Consider the following 21,658-nt stretch of genomic DNA (forward strand, 5'->3'; position numbering starts at 1 on the left):
CATTATACTTAATGCTAACTTGACATTGTATGACCTATGGACGTTTTGTTTGTTAATTTTTACATAAGGAAGCAAAGAGCTCATATTTTCACCTTGGTCATGACCCTTTCTCTCACAAAAGAAGTGTTTGTGTATAAAGTCTGACTCCAGTATCACTTATTAGTGCTGTGCTCAATCTAAATCTGAGAAGGACTTTTCAAAATACCCAGAAAAATTAGAAATACCAGTCTTACTGACAATCAGTGAAATACCTGCTCCTAAAGCACTTGGTTGCTTTTGAAAATTCTGTCCTATCTCGTAAAGCCTTCAGAGGCAGGAACATTTCCTTATTCTGGAACAGTTTGAAATGCTTCAAACCAATAACTACAAGCTAAAATATTTATAAACAATCTTTTCTAAGAAAAAATTAAGAAAATGCAAATTGAGAGGAAAATAATTTCAGATATTTTGAATAGCTTTATAAGTTCTAACACAGTCTTTGGGTTTAGGATTAGGAATTTTAAATTACTGTTTAGGTATCTTTTAAATGGATTTTTTTCTCTGCATCTTTAACTTAGCAGAAACCTTGTATTTTATGCTAATTTTCTTGTAGGTAAAACATGGAGGGAAATTTTTGTCTTTGGAAGAACTAAGCAAGCAAGAGCTTACTGACCGTCGGGCAATAATCTTCGTTAATGCTAAACCCCAAGAAAGGTGAGTCATGTTAGATCTATTAGTATTTGTTGTAATACCTCATTTTTTTAATGGTTTTCACTTTTTCCAGTACAAACTTCATTCTATCTATCTATCTATCTATCTATCTACACATACACATATATAAATAGCAACATGTATTTTATTCCCAGCACAGTGCTTTTATGTCCTAGGAGACAAAACATTCGTATTTTATAAAATAAGAATTCAGAAAATAGCTCATTCAGTTGAGTTGCTTTATTTATCTTAGCCTTGAAGACTCATTCATTTAACTCTCTTTGATTCCTGATGATGGGACACCCAGTGTTTTATTAGTTATAACAAAGCTTGTCATCTGCTGTAATAATTATGTCATCTGAGCTGAATGTCAACATTCGACAGTGAAAGCTATGATTTGATGTTCCTCTTGTGCAGACAAATGCATGGAATTTTAAGCACATCATTCCAAGGGGTGGGACAAAGCCAAGCATTAAGCTCTCAGGCTTGATAAAGAACCTGTGTCCATTTCTTCTCTGTTTAAGTTGAAGCCAGCCTAACAAATCTTTTTAGATTTGAATGCAGGAAATTGGTATTGGGCTTGTTTAACTGGGAGCCATTTCCTGTAAACAGTCTCACAGATCAAAGATCACTCTACCAACATTTTGCAAGTCCAAAAACTTCTTCTCTGTCAACACATCACATATTTGGGTTACAGTATCATTAGCTTCCCTTTCAAGCTTGTATTTGACACCATAAAGATGTCTGGGAATATCTGTGACAAATTAGATATCCATGCTCTTTGTTGATCCTTTGAGCTGTCTCTAACTATCAGGTCTTCATTCTTTGACTTTGATACAATTTCTTGCTTTTGCACATTGGCAGCAGCCTTACTCCCCAGTTACTTTTGTGTTCATTGTTGGGCATTCTCAGAAGAAAAAAAGAATTCTAGCGCAGGAACTGGTAGGGCTCATTGGCAGAGCTTTAAACCAGCCTGGAAGGGGGAAAAGAGGTAAAGCCAGGTTGGACAGTGATGAGTGATGGGATGGGGTGTCAGTACCTGAGGAGAGGAGCACCAACAGGATCCCTCAGTCTGCCTCAGGAGGTGTTGGCTACAATGCACCACACCTGAAATGTGTCCACACTAATGTGCCCAGCAAGAGAGACAAACAAGGGGAATCCAGGCTTTGGCCCAGTCCCAGAGATTTGACATCTCTGGCAGGAGTGAAACCTGGTGGGATGGGTCCTGTACCTGGAGTGCCCTGCTGGATGGTTCCAGGCTCTTCAGGAGGAACGGGCAGGGCAGGAGAGGTGCAGTGGTGGCACTGTATGGAATAGAAGGGGCAGAATGTGTGGAGCTCACAGCTGCCAATGGCACACCTGAGAGCCTCTGGGTGAGAATCAAGGGACAAACAAATAATGCAGATGCCATCATGGGAGTCCACTACAGACATCCTGGACAGGACAATGATGAATTATTCTTTGAGGAACTAAGGGACTCTTCCAAGTCAACTGCCCTTGTCCCTATGAGAGACTTCAACTTGCCAGAGATTAACTGGGAATATCACACAGCTGGTACAACCCAGGCCAGAAGATTCCTAAAAATCTTTATGGAACAGGCTTGGAAAGATGCCCTCCTTGATCTACTCCTTGTCAACAGGGTGGTGGATCATGTGAGCAAGTGGAGATTGGAAGCCATTTTGGCCACAGTGGCCATGAAGAGATCAAGTTTAAAATCTCTGTTAAAAGAAGGGAAAATGCAAAAACCTTGACTCTGGACCTGAGGAGAGCAGAACTCAGACTGCTCAGGGAGTTAGTGAGTAAGATCCCCTGGGAAAGTTTTTGCAGATGCTAGCATCCATCAGTGTTGGTCTTATTAAACATCACCTCCTAAGGGCACAGGAGCAGACAATTCCCAAATGTCAGAAGTCAGTCATACAAGGCAGAAGGTCATCTTGGTTGAACAGGATTCTTCTCTTAAAAATAAGACAAAAAAGAAAGGTGTATGCCCCGTGGAAGCAAGGTCAGGTGACGTGGGAAAAACACAGAGCCACTGCTGGCCACTGTAGGGACAAAATTCATGTGGCCAAAGTTTGTTTGGAGTTGAAGCCAGCCAGAACTGTGGGGGACAAGAAAAAGAGTTTTTTTCAAATATATTAAATGGCAACAGGCAGTGCCTTGAGGGGAAGCCATGAGAGAAGTGGCTGAGGTCACTTGGTCTGTTCAGCCTGGAGGAGACTGAGGGGAGACCTCATGGCAATCTACAGCTTCCTCAGGAGGGGCAGAGGAGGGTCAGGCACTGATCTCTTCTCTGTGGGGACCAGTGACAGGACCTGAGGGAATGGCCTGAGGTTGTGTCAGGGAAGGTTTAGGTTGGATATTAGGAAAAGTTCTTCCCCCAGAGGGTGGTTGAGCACTGGAACAGCTGCCCAGGGAAGTGATCACAGCACCAAGCCTTACAGAGTTCAAGAAGGATTTGGACAATGCTCAGGCACATGGCATGACTCCTGGGGATGGTTCTGTGCAGAGCCAGGAGTTGGATATGATGATCTTGATGGGTCCCTTCCAACTCAGCATATTCTGTCATTCTGTGATTCCATACTTCGTTTTTGATCCCTGAATTAATGTCTGGTTTATTAGTAGTTATGTTATTTCTTTCACTTATATACCACCTATGAATATATTTATTGTCCTTTAAAATCCAAACTCCATTTTCATAGCTTCACATGCAAATATTAACTCTGCAAACAAATGCAAAAATATCTTCTTCTGTTTCAGTGTTGTAGAAGTACAAGAAGTATCACCGTCTGTTTCAGGAAGAACCAGCAAAGAAAAACCAAGGTATGGTTCTCAGATTTCCTGGTTGTCAATGTTGTGTTTTTGCTGTAACACTAAGAATAGAAGTCTGAGAAAATAGTGACAGATCGTTTCTGAATGGAGTACAAATACCTAAACACAATGTTAAATATATTTTTGGAGTCTTTCTTTCATCTCCTTTTTGCAGTAATATTCCTTTGTCTATCTTAGTGATTACTCTTCCTCTCTTTCCATGCTGTATTTGAACAGCTCACACTTATTTGCTCTTTTTTTTTTTTTTCTTCATTATCCCTTGGAAGCAGTGAAATAGTTATTTTACAGCTTAACAACCAAGACACGGGGAAATTACAGTAGAAGTTCCTTCTCAGTTTAGAACCTAAACCCATGAATTGTTCCTACACTGCCTACATGCCTCCTTATTTCTAGATTAAATCTCTTCCAGTGCAGTTGACAGATGACTAAAAGCTGAGAAGGGTGTGCTCAGAGCTGTCCTGGTTTTTAGGCAACTGGCCTAGAAATGCTTCACTCTTGCAGCGCTTGTCCTGATCCATACAATACACCAAGTACAGTGCTGCAGTCTGTCTCTTCATACCAAGTAGATCAGAACCTCTACTCTTGTAGTGGAAATTTTATTTCCTTCTTTTACAGAAAGAGGATTTGAGTCTGTCCCTAACACCTGCAGAGAGTTGACCACAAGATATTTGGGGTTTAGCAGTCTCTTTGTGGTTTGTTGTAGCTGATCACTAACGATGAGATGCAATGAACAGGGAGTTTTACTTGAGCTGTTCAGGTACTTAACTCTCCTCACTCTCACCAAGACCAGGCTTTTAGTCCTTGTCTAATATAAAATACTTGACCTGTAGTTTGTTCCTGTGGAAGGATACTGAGCCATGGTCTCCCAGCTGTCCTTCCTGTAAAACAGCAGCACAATTGTGACCACAACAGAGAAGGCAGGTGTGCATGCCTGATTCCAGGGGAATCCAAAAGCAGTCCAAATGGAGCCTTCTTACCATCAGTGGAATGGTCTCTAATCCTTGATAGGAATGTGATACAACCTACAACTGCCCTTGGCTTTTCTGTTAGCTGACTTAGCGAGGTGACTGTTTATCATACTGGTTTCAGTGGGTCCCAGGCTTGACTTCCTAATTTTCCTTTCTTTATGGTAAAGGGAGCCTTGGCAATGGCTAAGGGCTATGAGTTCTAGTCAGTGATGGAAATGCTGAGTGCTGCAGGGTTGGAGAAAAAGGAGAAATGGTGTGTCTGTTGTAGGAGCTGATGTGTTTCCAATTTTTATTGTGGAGCTCGTTCATGAACTGATACCCTACTGTCTCTACAGGTGTTTTACTGACAGAGATAATGGCTGATTTCTGACACTGCTTGTATATTTCTGTGTATGATTGCATCTGGGCTTGAGAAATGAAATGTGCAGTAAGAAAATCAAGACAAAACTGAAACCTGCTTTTGATTTCAATAATTCAGTGGTATCTCCAATAGAGGAAAATCACAAGTTACCTAGACAATGGTGTTCACTCAGCAAAAGCAGCACTAGAGAAAAAGGCTTAAAGTATTATACTTTGAGTTATATTTGAATATGTTTGAATTATATCAATTTGTTTAGAACAGACACGCAATGACGGAGATGCAAATTACTGACAGATAATAGCTACTGACTGTGAATGTTTGAGGTTTTGACTTAAATCAGGACCCAGGTTGTCAGACTAGTCCATCTGAAAGTTATTGACTTACAAGGCAGACATTCCCATTTGACTAGTTATTTGGACTGCAAGCACTTCTGAAATTCAGTTTAAATCATTTTATAGTAGATACCTGAAATGGATTGTATGAATTGCATTGTAGAAGGTTCCTGTTTCAGGATGCACCAGAGTAGATACAGCAGCTTGAGTGCCTTAGGAGGCCTGTCCCAGCTTCTGCCCCCTCCCAGGTCCTCCTGCTGCCCCATGTGCCCTGCTCATGACCCACTGTGCCTCTGCCAGTTTAGTCAAAGGAAGCAGAGGCAAGGGGAGATACTGAGCCCCAGTTATTTTTTCTCTGCTCAAGTGGGGAGTTCCTTCACCTTGGAAGATGCTCTAGTCATAGGCCATTTTGTATGGTCTCAGGAGCTGGAAGACCTGTTCTGACAAGATAATATATTTGTTTATTACAGTGTGTGATGAGGATTCACTTGGATAGTTGCTTTCTAATGTCATTTATATCACTTACAGTGTAAATGACTGCTCTGTTTGCAACCATAACTCCTTTAAAAAGCAAAACATTTTCTTTAGGAAAAAAATAAAGACTTGACTCAATTTCCCATAGTAAACCTTGCAGGGGTACAAGGACTCCTTTCTTCAAGTATGAAATAATTGCTTTTGAATGTCATGATCAAGTTCTATGATTTATAACCCTATTGTCATTCATTTTGAATCCATAATTCATACATCATTATTATTATTAATTTCTGAGATATATGGGAGTTACTTGAAGGTCAGTAGAGCTGACTCCAAGTCTCAAACATGCTTAGACTTTTTCCTATGTATTTTTTCCTTTGATCATATGTTTCTGTTCATCATTACTTTGCAAAGTACTACTGAACACTGTTTAAAACCATTGTTTTGAAAAAGTGATATTACTTTATATAAACCATAGTTGAAAGCCAAGAGAAAGGGCAGTTGTAATTGTCTGCTGGAAATGTTTGAATTAGATGTGAGGAAGTGCCTAGTTGATAGTTTGACATATATTTTCATTGACAGCAACATTTTTAATCAGGCAGTTTCATATCTGATATACACATTGACTGGGCTAAAAGATTGTATTTAATGTAGACTAATAAATGTGTATTTATTCCCTCCTATGTTTCAGTACTGCATTTAAGGAAACACTCCCCAATGCTCATTTGCTCATTTTCAAAAGAGAACCAGGGCATTTAAGTAATGCAAAATGGGAAAGAACATAGGTGTCATGGCTGCTTTTTGATGGTAGAATATTGTATTGGCTACCTTCGTCCTCCAGCTGATGCTCTGGTGACCTGTTGGACTCTTGTGCTAAAGTTGCAAAGAATCAGAAACAGCTTGGAGACTATTAAGTGCCATGAGCTCTCCTTTGCAATATTCCTCTGCTTTCACAGCAAGTAGTCTCACGACTAGGAAGACAGCTCTGAGAAATGAGAGTGATTTTTTTTCTGATGTCACAATTCCCACTGGCAAGAAAATGGGGATTAAAAAAGAGGGCAAGAAAAAAGGGCAGTAGAAGTCTAGTGTAGAGGTTACTGGTTATTTTATAGCACTGAGCTGTAAGACAGCAGCTCCACAGTTCCTTGTGAAATAAGGATTAGACAGATATGATGAACTGAAGAGTTGAGGAGTAAGAGACAAGTGTGGAAGACAACTTTAAATCACCTATTCCACCAAGGAACACAACATAGTCGTACCTGAGAGAAATAAGCAGCAGCAAAAAGCCCAAACAAATCATTGTTCAAACCCATCTCTCTCAGGTGTTTTGTTCCTGAAAATTGGAAAGGAGGAGAATAAGTGTGATTCTAGAATCATTTGAATAGATAGGAATAGGAAACAAATTCTCCTATAGCACTGTAATTTAATGGTGCACTTCTCATAGAGAAAAGAAAGTACTGGAAGGATAGAAGGGAAGAAGGGGGGAAAAGGGAAAATGGCAGAGAAACAAGAATTACAGCATTTGTAAGTGTTGTTCTCTTGAAAACCTCCTAAACTGGACATCAGAGAGTTGGGAATAATTCAAGATTTTTTAAACACAGTGTTTTTAACCATAATGTATAAATGGATAAATTGATAAGTAGATAGCTGTTTAATCTAGCATTATAAGGTTCCCTGGCTATAGTTAGATAGAGTCAAATTAGATAAAGAAAACTGTTTATCTGCTTTTTTCCAAGTGTAAGTGTAATTAATAACCCGAACAGTTTATTTAAGAGGGTGGTGAATTTTCTATACTTTTAAGATTAAATCTTAATTGGTTACCCTTCTAAAATAATGTGCTTTGTGACACCTATTTAAAGGGCTCTTTGTGAATATGGTAAATCTCCATAGGTTAAAGAAAAGTTTGCAAAGTATTCTGAAGACAAATTGCTTGAATTCAACTACTGATAATGATGTATGCCCTTTTGCTTTGTTCAATGCCTTCCATCTTGAGAGTGCTATTCATAGTATAAATTTAAGAATAATTTGAAGAGCATACAATAATGATAGTGTGTCTTGGAGCCATGTACTCTAGTGGTCCTTTATTTCTTTTTTTTCTTTTTCCATCCAAGATCACCAGAAATATTACATATTTTAAAAAATGAACCAGAACTGTAAAATGAAATAAAGAAGTTTTGTTGTACTTCGCAGTAAAAATTTTCAGGATCTGCATTGAAAAGATACACAATGCTTACAAAACACTAGTTTCATGTGTTCCCACAAATGAAAGATCCTAAACTGTCTGATTGTATAGACCTTAATAATACCTCTGGTAAGATAATGATTTTATAGTTGCTGCATAACTTGTGAAATGCACAGTATTTAATTTAAGCAGAACAGTAATTTCATTTATACTTCTGGGTGCTTAAGATGCCTGTTTAGGATCATGGTCATTTTTCAGATCCCAAGCATTAGGAAAATATGAAGCACGTGCCTTGAAAAAGAGTCAGCAAAACCACAGAATCTTTCTCTGACAAGCCATGCTGTAGTTTGCCTAATGCTTGAAGTACCTGAACTTGCAAGGTCAGAGGCTGTCTTTTGGAAAGTCCTGTCAAGATTTCAGCTGTGCTTTTGATACCATTTTTTCCTTTATTTGATGACCAGATTTTTATCAAGTAAAAAATCATTGGAGTTTGTGGTTTTTAGTTCATATCCATACAAAACTACACCATAACTAAAAATATGCCCTATATGTATATAGTAGGTAAGTAAGTGTCTCCTCCTCTATATAATCCATACATGGGAAAGGCATATCAGAGCCATTAACTAAAAATAAAATGAGAACTGACAACAATGTTAATATGGAGCTAGTGGCATTTGTTTCTAACCACCTCCTGTGGTCATGTTCCACAAGTGTTCTCTACAGCTTGGTAGATTTTGGATATTTGTTATCGAGAGAAGAGATATCTCCTACCTTCCACCTCTCCCTAGTCAAATTGTCTAAATGTCCTATTGGAGAATTAATGTGTTTGAATTTGAACTTTAGAGAATACAGTATTTGAGATAAATGTATCATTTTTTTTTCTCTGTAAGAAAAGGGAAAGGGAAAAAAGAGGAGGAAAAACCAAAAGAAGTTATTCGAGTTGCACCTACAATCCTGGAGGAAATAAAGCTAGAAAATTCCCATTGGGTACCACCACCTGACTTCGTTTTAATGGATTACATTAATGATGCTTCCAAAACAATTCTACCAATAACTTCGACCCGAGAACAAGTTGTGGCTCTTGCACAGTGAGTACTAAATCGTATTTCCATAAGCTGAATTGGTAAAATAACTGTTTTCTTATCCAAAGTCAACTTTTTCAAAATAGTTATTTTCCCATGCTTAAGTGGAATTCAAATCAGCTTTGGCCCAGAATGCTGACATATTTAGATTTTAAGCTTCTTGTTTCTAATTTTGTCACAATTAATTTAATATATTTTAAAATAAAGTATTACTTGCAACAAAAGAGTATCAATTTCTCATTTAAAAAAAATATTCTCATAGACAATTTAAGGGTATTTTTCACATTTATACATCTGTACTGATTCTTTCCAGTGAACACATCAGCTGCATATAGCATCTACATAATCAAGGAGCCCCAGAGCTCCAGGTTTTGCAAAGCCTAAAAACATGGTTAGAACCCAAACCTAATAGTCAAGATGGTTGCAAGTGACATGTATCATGTCTGTTCTCCTGCCATCTTTCCTGCCTACTTGGTTTTGGAACCCCTTGGAACCACAACTCTGTTGTATTTTGTTTTCTATTGAGCCAAAAGCATAATACAAGTTTTCTAACACAGCTTTTAAGTGCTTTTGTAATTAACATCCTGACGATTTAATAGTGCCAGAATATTGCAATAGTGCATATACAGACTGTTGGTATCAATGTGTGATTCATTGGTTACACTGACTGCTCAGCCTGGGCACCAATCACTGTCACCTCCAAGCAGTGTGTCTGTTTTCATCTTCTCCATAGTTTAATCTTTACATCTTGGCAGTTTCCAGGCTGCCTCCTGAATCTGGAGAGTTTGGCATCAGGTCCCACTTTCACAAAATTTGTTACTTTTACTAACTCTCATTTTTAATGAAGTCGTCTAATGTGATATGAGGAATGAATTTTCCATTGATTGCAGAATTTGACAGGACAGAAATTAATCCTTAACTATCCATCTGTGTATAAATCACGCTGCCTTCCTCAAGGTGGAATCCATAAAATTCTCTTATAAATCTGCTCTTCTAACACAGCAGTGAAATACTTGCAGACACACAACCCAGTGAAACAATCACGGGAAATTTAACTAGAATGTTTTCTATGGGGATTTTTCTGTCTGTGTTGCATTTCAGGCACCTGCCTGAATAGCATGTGTTGAATAGGGAGTGGGGGAGAAGGCAGCTGCAGCATCCCTCAGCAGCCTGGCAGCCTGGGTGGAGTTCCTCCTGTGCTCACTGGGGATGAGGTCAGGCTAGATGAGGGGACATGAGAAATGCTGGATATGTCCTTTGGAACAAACACAGCACACCTTTGTGTGGTGGTGAGCATGCTGGCTGGGGCAGCATTGCTCTCTTTAATGAGGGCTGCCCATGGGCACACACAGCACAAGGGGCTGCTGTGCTGCCCCACACTTTCTCACCTTCACCCAGTAATTCCCAGCTTCAAGATACCCGGTCTGACACGCTTGGTGATAGCTCCCTGTGCCCATGCTATTGCAACCAATGCTTCCTCAACTCTAAATTTTGAAAAGTGAGGCCTTGGAGGTTGCCTTGCTTGTACTGGGCAGAGGAACACATTTACTGCTTCTGCAGAGGAGGGGATGCAGGTTTTAACTCCCTGTTGGAAGCAATGGCTTGTGATTTTCATGTCAGCTTTGCAACATCTTGTCCAGAGTGAGAGACCTCAATAACCCTTGTGCCTGTGGCTGAGGCACTGAGGGGAACAAAGGTCTTTACATACAGTTACCTGCACCGGGGAGATGAAGAGGTGTGTGTCTATGGGGAGACTTACAAACCAGGGCTTGGTCCTGTGTGCACACCGTCCCCCAAAAGATGTGGTTTTGGCAGAGCTTACACTGACAGTGAGTTCTGATCTGTTTCTGTTTCTGTAAATGGATAAATACCGCTCACCCCCAAAATATTGGCTTCAATATAAGAAGGCACACGTAGAAGATAAGTACCTTCAATGAATACAGCTGCTTTTCTATGTTGGGATCATTACCTATGGCTTTATTTTTGTCATACGTATTCTCATGCCTTTATTACTATTTCAAACAAATGATAGGTCTGGAGACTGTAATATGTAACTCACCTAATCTGTTACCTGTAAACATGACCATCAGCTTCTGTAATTACTTCTTCAGTAATTACACTGTTATTGATGACTTTTTCTGATGATTTTGTGCCTATACTACAGCTCTCCAGAATCTCTGCTTTTGCACCTTGGTTTAGGTGACAAAATATGAATGACCTGAGTTATGGTTATCTGTATTAATCAGTAAGCATATTTAAAATATCAATTACTGAATTTTAAAAAAAATTAATTAAGCAAAAGTAGAAAAAGTATTACAGTCTTAAAGGTCATTCACTTCTTGTTTGTATACATTTTATTGTGCTACATTTTTGCAATAAATACAAGAGGAATTGTAGATGTAATTGATCCCAGTATGCATTTGAAACAGGTTTGTTGCAGACAGGATGGGTGGCCCTATTGAAAAAGAGGAACTACATAATTTCTGCTGGGAACTTGACATGAGTGAAATAGAATTTGACCTGAAAAGCAACATTGTGCCTATCGGGAAAATCAAAAGAGGGACGTTCTATCACAGAGCTTTACTTTTCAAGGTACATTATCATTTATTTTGCAGCATAACATATTGCTGTTAAATGGATAATCTAAACTAAATATATTTGCATCAGTTTGATACATTATTTATATTTATGTAAAATCTTTTGTATACAGTTTCATAATTTTTCGACAGCAAAGTTGATTTCCCAGTGAATGAAAGCCAGCTTCTTTCTGTAAACATTCTTGTTGTCATTAAATTGTCTTAAGTGATATCAGCAGAATACTTGATAAATGGCAAAAAGCCAAAGTATTTGATTTGGAGTCAAAACATTTTACATTTTCTGTAAACTGCAAAATATTGAATTATGCAGCTTCCTTCTTTTTCCATGCTGCAAATGTAAACTTGTTGAGACAATTTTTAATTTGGTATCTATCCAGTATTCTGTGATAGTATATAACAGCTTCTATGTTCTAGTTTCTTTGAAGAAACTTGGAAGTTTTATTTTTGCTTTCTTTGTATGAAGATGTACTGGTGCAGCCTGGTTATCTGTCCCATCCTATTTCCTTGGCTGGATTTTTCTCTTTCTTGAATGGAAAGAAACAGAGAATCAAACACATTAAGAAGGAAGAACCTAGGAAAGAGTACACAGGAGAAAATGTACAACCCTAAATTTATGGTATCCATAGGGAGATAAAGTTTCCAACTTATTTTATGACATTCTGAGGCTGTGAATTAATTATGCTCCACTGTCCTAAGAAACTTTTGTAGGGACAGGTCATCTCTCTTAAAGCCACAGCACTCTAAGCAATGGGTATCTGTCCATTTGTAACAAGTTAAAAATCTTCCAGGATTTCATTCCTTCACAGCAGATGTGTGTTGAAAAAGCAGTTTGGTAGCTGGAAACCATTATAGGTCTGTCTGTGATAGTGCAGCCCAGAGGAAGGGCAGGTGTTTCATCTAGCAGACACTTGCCTCGCATTTCATTGCTTCCCACATTTCCCGGGCTGAAAAGCAAGGAGTGTGCTTCGGAGTGTAGCAACAGTCCTAAACTTACACTGATAAAAATGTTGCCTTTTTACACTTAATATTTCATACTAGCTATATATATGCAGTGTGCCTACACCTCATTGCTTGAATATACTTCAAAATGTTATTCAGAAGTAAGTCTTCCAAGTAGACAGAAAACATTGCTGGGTACTGTGGGTGTTGCACTTCATTTGAGATCTGAAGGACTGGCTGATAACCATATCAGTGTTTGAAAAAAGTTAAAATGAATGTTTTTCATGCTGTGCATTGGAAATGTGAGAAATGGCGTTTCAAAGCCTACACTTTCTATGCAAACCAACAATAAAGGTTTGAAGTTTGGAACACTTGAGAAATTTATAAAGTATGTTTCAAGAAAGCTCTAGCTAGGCCTTGGTTTTGTTTTTTAAGCATGACTGGGCCTTGCTGTATATCACAGAAGCTACATGAATTAACTGCATTAACTACTTTTTCTTTCTTTTTTTAGGTGATAGCAGACAGAATCGGCATTGGCTGTAGTTTAGTTCGTGGCCAGTATAACAGATGTTGGAATGAAGTTAAATTGGTTGAATACACTCCCAATGGGCTTCTGCTTCCTCCTCAGGAGTATGTTGTAGATGTAATGTTTGAACCAGGATGTTTGCTAAAACAAGGAAGCGCAAAGGCTGATCAATACAAACGTGTTTAATAATTTTGATGAATATCACCAAAATAAATATTTTAAATATGTTTTCAGTGCTGTATTTATGAAACATGAGGGGGTTCATATCCAACCATTAAAAAGAAGCATATCTGGTATGTTGTCTGAAATGTTTAATTGAATGTGGTTTTGATACCTAGCTTCAGTGCTTAGAAATTTTATTAATTTTTTGTAGTATTCGAAGACTCAATTGCAAAACTACAGATTAAAATTTTGTAATAATAATATTTGGTGTATGCTAACATTACAATGCTTATTAAATAGGTTAAATTCTAATACAGCATATTCTTTTTTTTTTAAATTTTCCTTCAAATCCCATGCACACTTATAGGAATTTCATGTCCATAAAGCAAAAAAATGTGACATCAGATGAAATGACAAGACACCTAAAAACAACTGGACAATTTTTGTGTGAAATAACCCAATAACTGAAAACTAGAACTACAATAACATTATACTTTCACCTCCATAGAAAAAAAATCCCATTTATATTTCTTAGAACTTGGCAGAGTTAATATTTACAGATAATAGGATACTCTGCATGAAAGTATATACTGTTTGTCCTGGCACAGGAAAGACAGATGATTGATAAGTTAGTGCTTGTGATCTGTTTAAGTTCTTTATTTTTGACTTGAAGATAAAATGGACTCTGAGAAGGCAGCAGTTTTAGACAGGGAATTTGTATTTCTTGCAGCCTTGGGTAAAGTGGTGCTGCTAGGAGTGGCGGCACTTTTAAGAGAGGTAAAACACTGGCTAGAACACTGGGAAACACTTCCTGGTGAAACTGTCAGGGATGTACTGGAGTATTTCAGAGAGCACCACTATCAATTGAGTTTACTGTGGAAAGCTGAGAGAATGTACTGTACAGCAGTTAGGCCAGTGCAGGCCTAACAGAACTGAATTTCAGAAGACCAGAACACCTTCAACAAGGAATTTACTTCCTGCCTACCAAAAATGTGATTTAAAAAATTGGGGTCTGTATTCTTTTAGCTTTTTAATGTTTGTATAAGCACAGTCACTTGCCTTGACTGCTTTGGTTGAGGAGGAGGAGGTTTGTATCTGTTGTATTCATTGCTGCTCATGAGCATGATCCCCTCACTCCCTCTCCTTCCTCCTCTGACATGCAGCATGATTTCCTGGTAGCCCTTAGGGGAACATTTTATCTAAATTTATGTTGTAAATTTGCTTATATGGCCCCATGTTCTTTTTTTTTTTTTACCTTATGTTCAGCAGTCCTCTAGATATCAGAATGAAAAAGAAATCTGGAAACAAAATGCAGGATGTGCTGGCAGGACTGAGAGAAAGGTGAGGATGTGTTTCTTATCATTGCTATGTAGCAGGTAGGAGACTGATGGAAGGTCATATGCTCTCACTGACAGGTATGATTTGGTATAGAAACCCACAACTTTGAAAGTCCAGTAAATTGAAGTAAAATAAGAATTAATTTCCTGCTAGCTATCATTTTGTATAGTTTTCTTACATTGGAATTTCATTATTTTGTATTGGAACCATAATGTTAAAGTATGACTTACTGTGTTTGAGGAGGTCTTGAAAAGAAAGCAATTTCTGTTCTTTCTAATAAAAATCAATATGAAAAAACCCAGACAAAATGCAGTTTTTCAAAATAAAAATTGGGAAATTTTTAGACCTATAAGCTCATTTTACATAAATTTATTATCTAAATAAATAAAACAAAATACTATACCCTGCATTGCATAATGCAGAATTTGATGATCCAGAGATGTAGGATCCAAAAATGTTTTATGTCTTTCACAGTTTTGAACTTTGTATTGTCTGAATTCTGTCACTTCAAAATTGTAATGCATCTGGCTGTCAGAATTAAGATCTAGATAGAATATAAACACTTCAATCTAAAATGGTTGCTTTGAAAACTGCACTTTATTTGTCAAGTACATCAAGAAATGCCACACTTTTTTATTTGATGTTAATCAGGGACCTGTAATTGTGTCCATGGCCTGGTGAAGAATCCCCCCACCCTTGATAAGAGCAGCTCAGCTCACACTCATTCCAGAACTGAATCAGAAAACAAAAATGTTTAAACATTTCTACAGGGCTCAGCTGGGTGAGTATTCCCAGGACATGCCCAGCACACACCATTTGGCTTGGGCTGTGCCTGAGGGAATTGATTTCCTTACCTTCATTTAAGGAGCAGATGGGGAAGGGCTCGTATTTCCTTTTACATAATAGTTCACTGGGCAGATCAGTCACACAGAAGGAGTCAGGCTTGATGCCTTCCTAAGCACAAACAAAACAGTCTGCAGCTACCTCATTGCAGGATCTGTTCTGGCCACTAAGCATTCTGCATCCCTTTTTAAAGATCTGCCGTCAGGCAGAAAAGAGTGCAGGATTAATAGACTGCAGAAACAGAAAAGTTGAGCAAGGTCTTCAGCTTAATGTTTGGGAGTTGCAATTAGGCTTTTCCTTTGGGAAAAAATAGTCTGGGTCTGCAGTACCCACTTTCAGAAATGTTCTTATATTTTACTGCCTAGATATGTAAATATCTACTATAATGTTCTTATCTTTTACTGCCAAGACATGTAAATATCTACTATAAAATGTAGAAACTGTACCCTACCTAGAACAAGATCCTCAATTAGGTGCTCTCCTGCAAGGTGAAAAGCTGTCTTAAGCAAAGGTAAGAACTGAGACAAGGTTCATTCCTCCAGAGCTGCAACCACCAGGCAACGACACAGAAATGGCCTCATGGCCAGCAGCTGTGCAGAATGAAAACCAAATGAGATGTGCTCAGCTTCTTGAAAGAGACGGCATGTAGATGGTTATCCCAGGACAGTGATGGGGACTGAAGATCCTGATTTGAATGAGGCACCCCCAAGTCATCCTCACTGTCATGTCTGTGCTTCTGAGAGAAGCTGGCATAAAGACTTTCCTCCTATTCATGGGAGCTGTCCACCTTGGTATTGACTGTGCAGGAATGATGAAGTGCCCTGCTGAGCTTCCTGCATGGTTTCTTCCAAGGTGTCTGCAAGTGACACACCACACATGCACACACATACACACCCCACTGCCCCCACTACTCATTAAAAATAATTTTAGTTTTGATTTGGCATTGAAAAGCACAATGCTTAATATATAACACATCTGCATATCAAGAAATACAAATCTGGACTGTGTTACTAAAAGGGCAGGTATGATTCCTACCTGTCTGATGAATGTGAGTCAGTAAAGCAGCAGACCAAAGTGATGGTGGTGTCAATGGGATTGCAACTTCCAGTAGAGATTTTGGTATGAGAGAGTCTAATGCTTTGGGCCTGGAAGCCTCTGCTTTTGCTTGTTCTGTGTGTCTGGGACCATTGTGGCTAAGGGAGTAATTCCAGTCTCTGCAGATGAGTTTTTGGCTGAGACCTGTTTCTGAGGGGTGCTTCTGGTAATCACCTCACTGCAGAAGTGGACTCTGCTTCCCCCAGCAGGTGCTGAGGCAGTACGGACGGCTGGCAGCAGCAGCACCAGCTCTTCCATGCTTCTCTTCTATTGCCCTCAATCCTGAGCAGTAGGAACACTGAGGTTAACTTACACTTGTTTTATCTTTATGCTAGCAGGGAACAACTGCAGTGTAATTTATAGATTTGGGACATTTCAAATGGTTTCTTATTACCCACTACTAAACTAGAGCATTGACTTGAGATCCCTCCCTCAAACTGTGCAGTCCCGTGCATGTAGAAATTGAAATGAACTCTTCCTCCAGGAAATCTCTGTTGCTGATTAACTCTGGGTCCTGAGAAGAATCCAGAGCTCTCAGAACAAAATGCGTATTGATTTTCAGATGCAAGAGGAACTTTTTTCTGTTACTTTTCTCACTAAACTTGTCTTCAGGGCAAAACAAGTCTTTTATTAGTAAATGTGGGCTTTGAATGGTGACATATTATTTCATCTACAGGTTCTTTGCATGGATCTGCACCTCTTCTACTACATGATTCATTTCTCTGTAAATCCAGCTCATTATTAACACAGAGTGTCAAAATGGAAACTGCAGAGGCAGTAGACATTTACTGGCCAGTATGTCAACTTGGTTAAGACAGAAAAGTGCACTAAAACGTTTATTATATTCACAGCTCCCTTGCTGGTTTATACAAGGGTCTTCCTCCCAATAACTCTTTGACACTACCTATTTTCCTTCAGAAGACTGAAAAATAAAGAAGAAAAAAATCCCTATATAATTAAAAGCCCAAACACATCGCAACAAAGTAGAAGAAAGCATAAGAATGGACAGACAGACTCAAGCCAGGAGTCTGTCCTTAAAAGTAACCTATCTCCAACAATAGTCAGTATGGAGAAGGTAAAAAGCATGGCTCAAATACATTTTTGCATTTCCAGAGTACTCTGCTATGTTCAGCACTTCACAGCTGAGGGGATTTCTGTGTGTCTAGGGATTTAATAACACATTTACACAGAGATGAAAACACATAGCACAGATACACCTGTACAACCACCCACTGGCACATCCAATACACAAACCCTCTAACTCTACAGCTGTGTCACTGTCCCTTGTCTCCTCCCAGGCAGCTGTACCTCTTCCCGAACAGCACGGAGGGAAACAACCGAAGGACTCTGCTCTGGCACTAGCAGTGGCCTTTGCAACACAACTGTGTATATGGGACATGGGACATAGTACAGCAAATCTTTGCAGATAAATTAACAGCTCTTTAACCCTCTTAATGAGCTTATTATTTTTCTATTATACAAACACTGTCTCTGACACTGAAAGATATCAGAAATAGTGGAATAACTTTATCTGGCCTTCCTTGTCCTCTGTCACCAAGGCAGAATTTAGAATTCACATAGAGTATGCACAGGAATGAGTGAAACACTGGAGAGACATACACATATATACACACATATGTGTCTTTGACCTATACAAATGTTATTTGTAGGACATGGAAGAAATTGGAGTATTGGAGGTACAATAAGCTAGTAAAAGCTTTTCTTTCATGAAGAGTGAGCTTATTTGAATGGTAATGAACCAGCTGGTTCTTCCAGGTCATTGATGTTTCACTGATATGCTGAAAACACCATCTACAGAAACCTTGTACAAAGCATAATTGAAGCACATTCTTACTTGAAGTTGGATAGATGTTGGGGGAAATACAGCAAGATGAGAAGAACAGTTGTATCAGAGTAGGCAGCAGATCCTGTTACTCATGCAGCCCTTTGCCCAGGCTAGGCTCACCTACTCAAATGCTGTCCACAGCCAGCTCCTCTCGTGCTGGTCCTACCTGGCAAGTGAGCACAGCAGACCCTGCCTTCCATCAGACCAAATGCTCAGGCTCCACAGGATCTCTTTGCTTATTTTAGAATAAGAGACAAAAAAAGTTCTTCAGCGAGAGCTGTTCGCTGCTGGTTTTCACTTCCTCATCCATGCTGCATAAAAGTAACAAAACTCTCCCTAGGCTCCATAGTGGGTAACATCTTTCCTTTTTGTGGTGCCAGTGTTGTGCAAGCTTGCTGTAAAAACAGGTACCAAGTTCTTGTGAAGCAGAAACTGCTCCAAAGTCACTTCATTCTTTTGTTACAAGAAAGATTGAGCTAACCACCCAACTAGAGACCTCAGTGCCTGCTGCTCCCACATCTTGCAGTCTTGCTGTTCTCCATTTCTTTGTTGTCCATCTCTTACTGTTTCCAGGAGACATCCCTAGATTGTCTTACTGTGTCTGATACTCATCTCTTGTGTTTTCTCAACCTGTTGTGGTTTAACATCAGCCATCAGCCCCACACAGCCTCTCATGCACTCCTCCTCCTGTAAGTGGGGGTAGAGAATCAGAAAATTCAGTTTAATAGGTAAAACAAAAGCTGCACATGCAAGCAAAGCAACCCTAGGAATTAATTTACCACTTCCCGTGGCCAGGCAGATATTCAGCCATCCCCAGGAGAGCAGGGCTCCATCACGTGTTAACAGTGACTTGGTAAGACAAACAGAATCACAGAACCAATTGGGTTGGGACAGACCTCTGAGATCCCTGAGTCCAACCTTTGACCAGACACCACCAAGTCAGTTAGACCATGGTTCTTAGTGCCATGTCCAGTCTTTCCTGAACACCTACAGGGAGTGGATCTACACCAACACCATAAAGGATATCACCCTGAATGTCCTCCCCCTTCCTTCTTCTCCCCCCTGTTGTATACATGGAGCATGATGCTATATGCTATGGAATGTGCCTCTGGTCACTTGGGGTCAGTGTCCTGGCTCTGTCCCCTCACAGGTTCCTGTGCAACCCCAGCCCACTCACAGGTGGAGTAAGGAGCAGAAAAGGCCTTAGTTCTGTCTGAGAGCTGCTGAGCAGAAACAAACACCTCCCCATGTTATCAACAATGTCTCCAGAACAAAACCAAAACACAGCCCCATACCAGCTACTGTGAAATAAATTAACTTTATCCCATTCAAAATCAGCACACCTTTTTCTACAGATCAGCTGTTCTTCCTAGTTATAAGAAGGATTTGAACAAAAACCCCCACACCATAGCATGTTTTTAATTCCTTTTTAGTATGAGCTTCTCTGAACAAGGTGCTTTTAGTGACACAGTCTGAAAAAAGATTCCTTAAAGGCCAGGTGTCAAAAAGATTTTAAAGAGTCAAAAGGCTTTTCAAAATGTCAAGTCATTAGTTTTAATTGGCATTAGGGAACATATTATGAAAGACTGGAGGTCTGCTCAGTGTCCCAAGATATAACAGATGTTGGTAATGATACCTAATTTCCAAAGTTGGAGAATTCTCTGACAAATGGGCACTCTTAAGACACAGTTTATCCATGGTAGATCATACAGAAGAATCACATGCTGTGAGTGCCAGTTTCTTTTCATTACACTGTTTCTTCTGCAGACTTCTAATGTAAGTGGGTTTAATCCGAGATTCACCTGCTATTAATGGGAGCTGCATTACCAAAGAGAGACCTAGTGACTAAAGGCTGGCTCCTAGGTATAAGTATGTGCAAAAAAAGCCAGGGACTATAAGCCCAAATATTGGGCTATTCAGGTACTAAATTTCTTCAGGAACTCCCAATGACAAGACAGCATCAGGAACTGACAGGGACTTGGACTTTGCAGCACTGGGCCAAATTTAATGTTGGGCCTAAGTAAGCTCCCTACAGGTTCCACAAGGCAAGAGTTGTGTGGCATGTGGTACAGGTCTAAAACACAAATAATGTGAAATGCAGGGTGAGCTCAGGATGCAGGGTTCCATGTGCCAGAGATCACACTGGTCCAATGCTCAGGGTGCCTTCTTCTGAGCAAAACCTCTGGTTGGAATTCTGGAGTTATTTACACAGGGATTACTCTGTAGCATTTGTTACCATGGGATAGAGGAGGGATGGGAGCCACAGAATCCTAGAATGGTTTGAGCTGTGAGGGCTCCTAAAGATCATCTCATTCCAACCACCACAGTGGGCAGGGACACCTCCCAATGGACCAAGTTGTCCTAAGCACCATCCAACCCGACCTTGAACACTTCTAGGCATGGGACATCCACAGCTTTTCAGGGGAGCCTGTTCCAGTGCCTCATCCAGGGGCTGCCACTGATTCAGTGTGTTGTTGCCTCTTGCTGTGTATTTGCTGACCACAGAAATTCAGTAGTAGAGAGTAGCATAGGTTTCAGTCAGGTCAGTGCTCAGTTTTGATACTGAAACACTGCTGGACATTAGGTGTAGTGGGGAAGTATCTTTGCTTGGCCCTCAGAAATTAAAGCAGTTCACTAACAAATGGGCTAGCAACACCTGGCCTATCAGATTTTTTTCTTGTTAGATGAATGGCAGTATGGTGTAGAAACAAGAGGTCCATGTCAAACCTAGAGCCTGCTCTGATCCTTTCTACCCTCTTCCTACATAGCAGATATGGACAAAAACATCTACCACAGCAGCACTGACTGAGTACACTCTGCCTTTTCAAAAGCTCCTCACCTAAGGTTCCCACATAAGCAGGTTGTCCCCGCAGATCTAGCCAAATTTTATATCACATGAAGCTGGAGAAGTTTTTGCTCATTTCAGAGTTGCTCAGATAGGTCCTGGAAAGGAAATCCCAACCCCTGTTCCAGTGGAAGCAGGGTGTGCTGGGCCAGACTGCCACCGGGCGCTTCATTTTCATGAAGTGGAGAACCAGCTCATGCCTTGAGAACAGAATGCCAGTTTCTCCAACAAAAACAAATCTTTGGGGGCTCACCTAAGAGAGAAGGAAAGGAAGATTCATAGCTTCACTTACATGAATCCCAAATTTAAACATACATCTAAGATGAATGAGTGGGAATAAAACTTGTTCTAGTGACCCTCATTCCTCAGTAATTCCCATTTGCTGGGAAAAAGGCAAACTCTCTTATCAGGGAAGTCACTCTAGGAAGAGAGGCATTTTCCTAATCAGAGTGTGAAGCATGCCCTACTCTTAAATCATTTATATTTTACTTTTTTATGATGCAATCATGAATTGGCTTTTTCTGTGTTTGTAATGAGAGAACAGAACAG

General features: G+C 39.6%; 1 protein-coding gene across 1 annotated transcript in view; it reads left to right on the forward strand.

Annotated features, from left to right (window-relative positions):
• ARMC3 (armadillo repeat containing 3) overlaps positions 1–13,454 on the forward strand; it is a 50,230-nt gene extending 36,776 nt beyond the window's left edge. The window contains 5 exon segments of the mRNA XM_031066776.1: positions 593–693; positions 3,448–3,510; positions 8,727–8,924; positions 11,348–11,510; positions 12,966–13,454. Coding sequence (XP_030922636.1) covers positions 593–693; positions 3,448–3,510; positions 8,727–8,924; positions 11,348–11,510; positions 12,966–13,166 — 726 coding nt within the window. The 3' untranslated portion in view covers positions 13,167–13,454.
• Positions 13,455–21,658: the final 8,204 nt, after the last annotated feature.

The sequence above is a fragment of the Geospiza fortis genome, unplaced genomic scaffold, assembly GCF_000277835.1.
Source record: "Geospiza fortis unplaced genomic scaffold, GeoFor_1.0 scaffold138, whole genome shotgun sequence".
NCBI classification, from domain to species: domain Eukaryota; kingdom Metazoa; phylum Chordata; class Aves; order Passeriformes; family Thraupidae; genus Geospiza; species Geospiza fortis.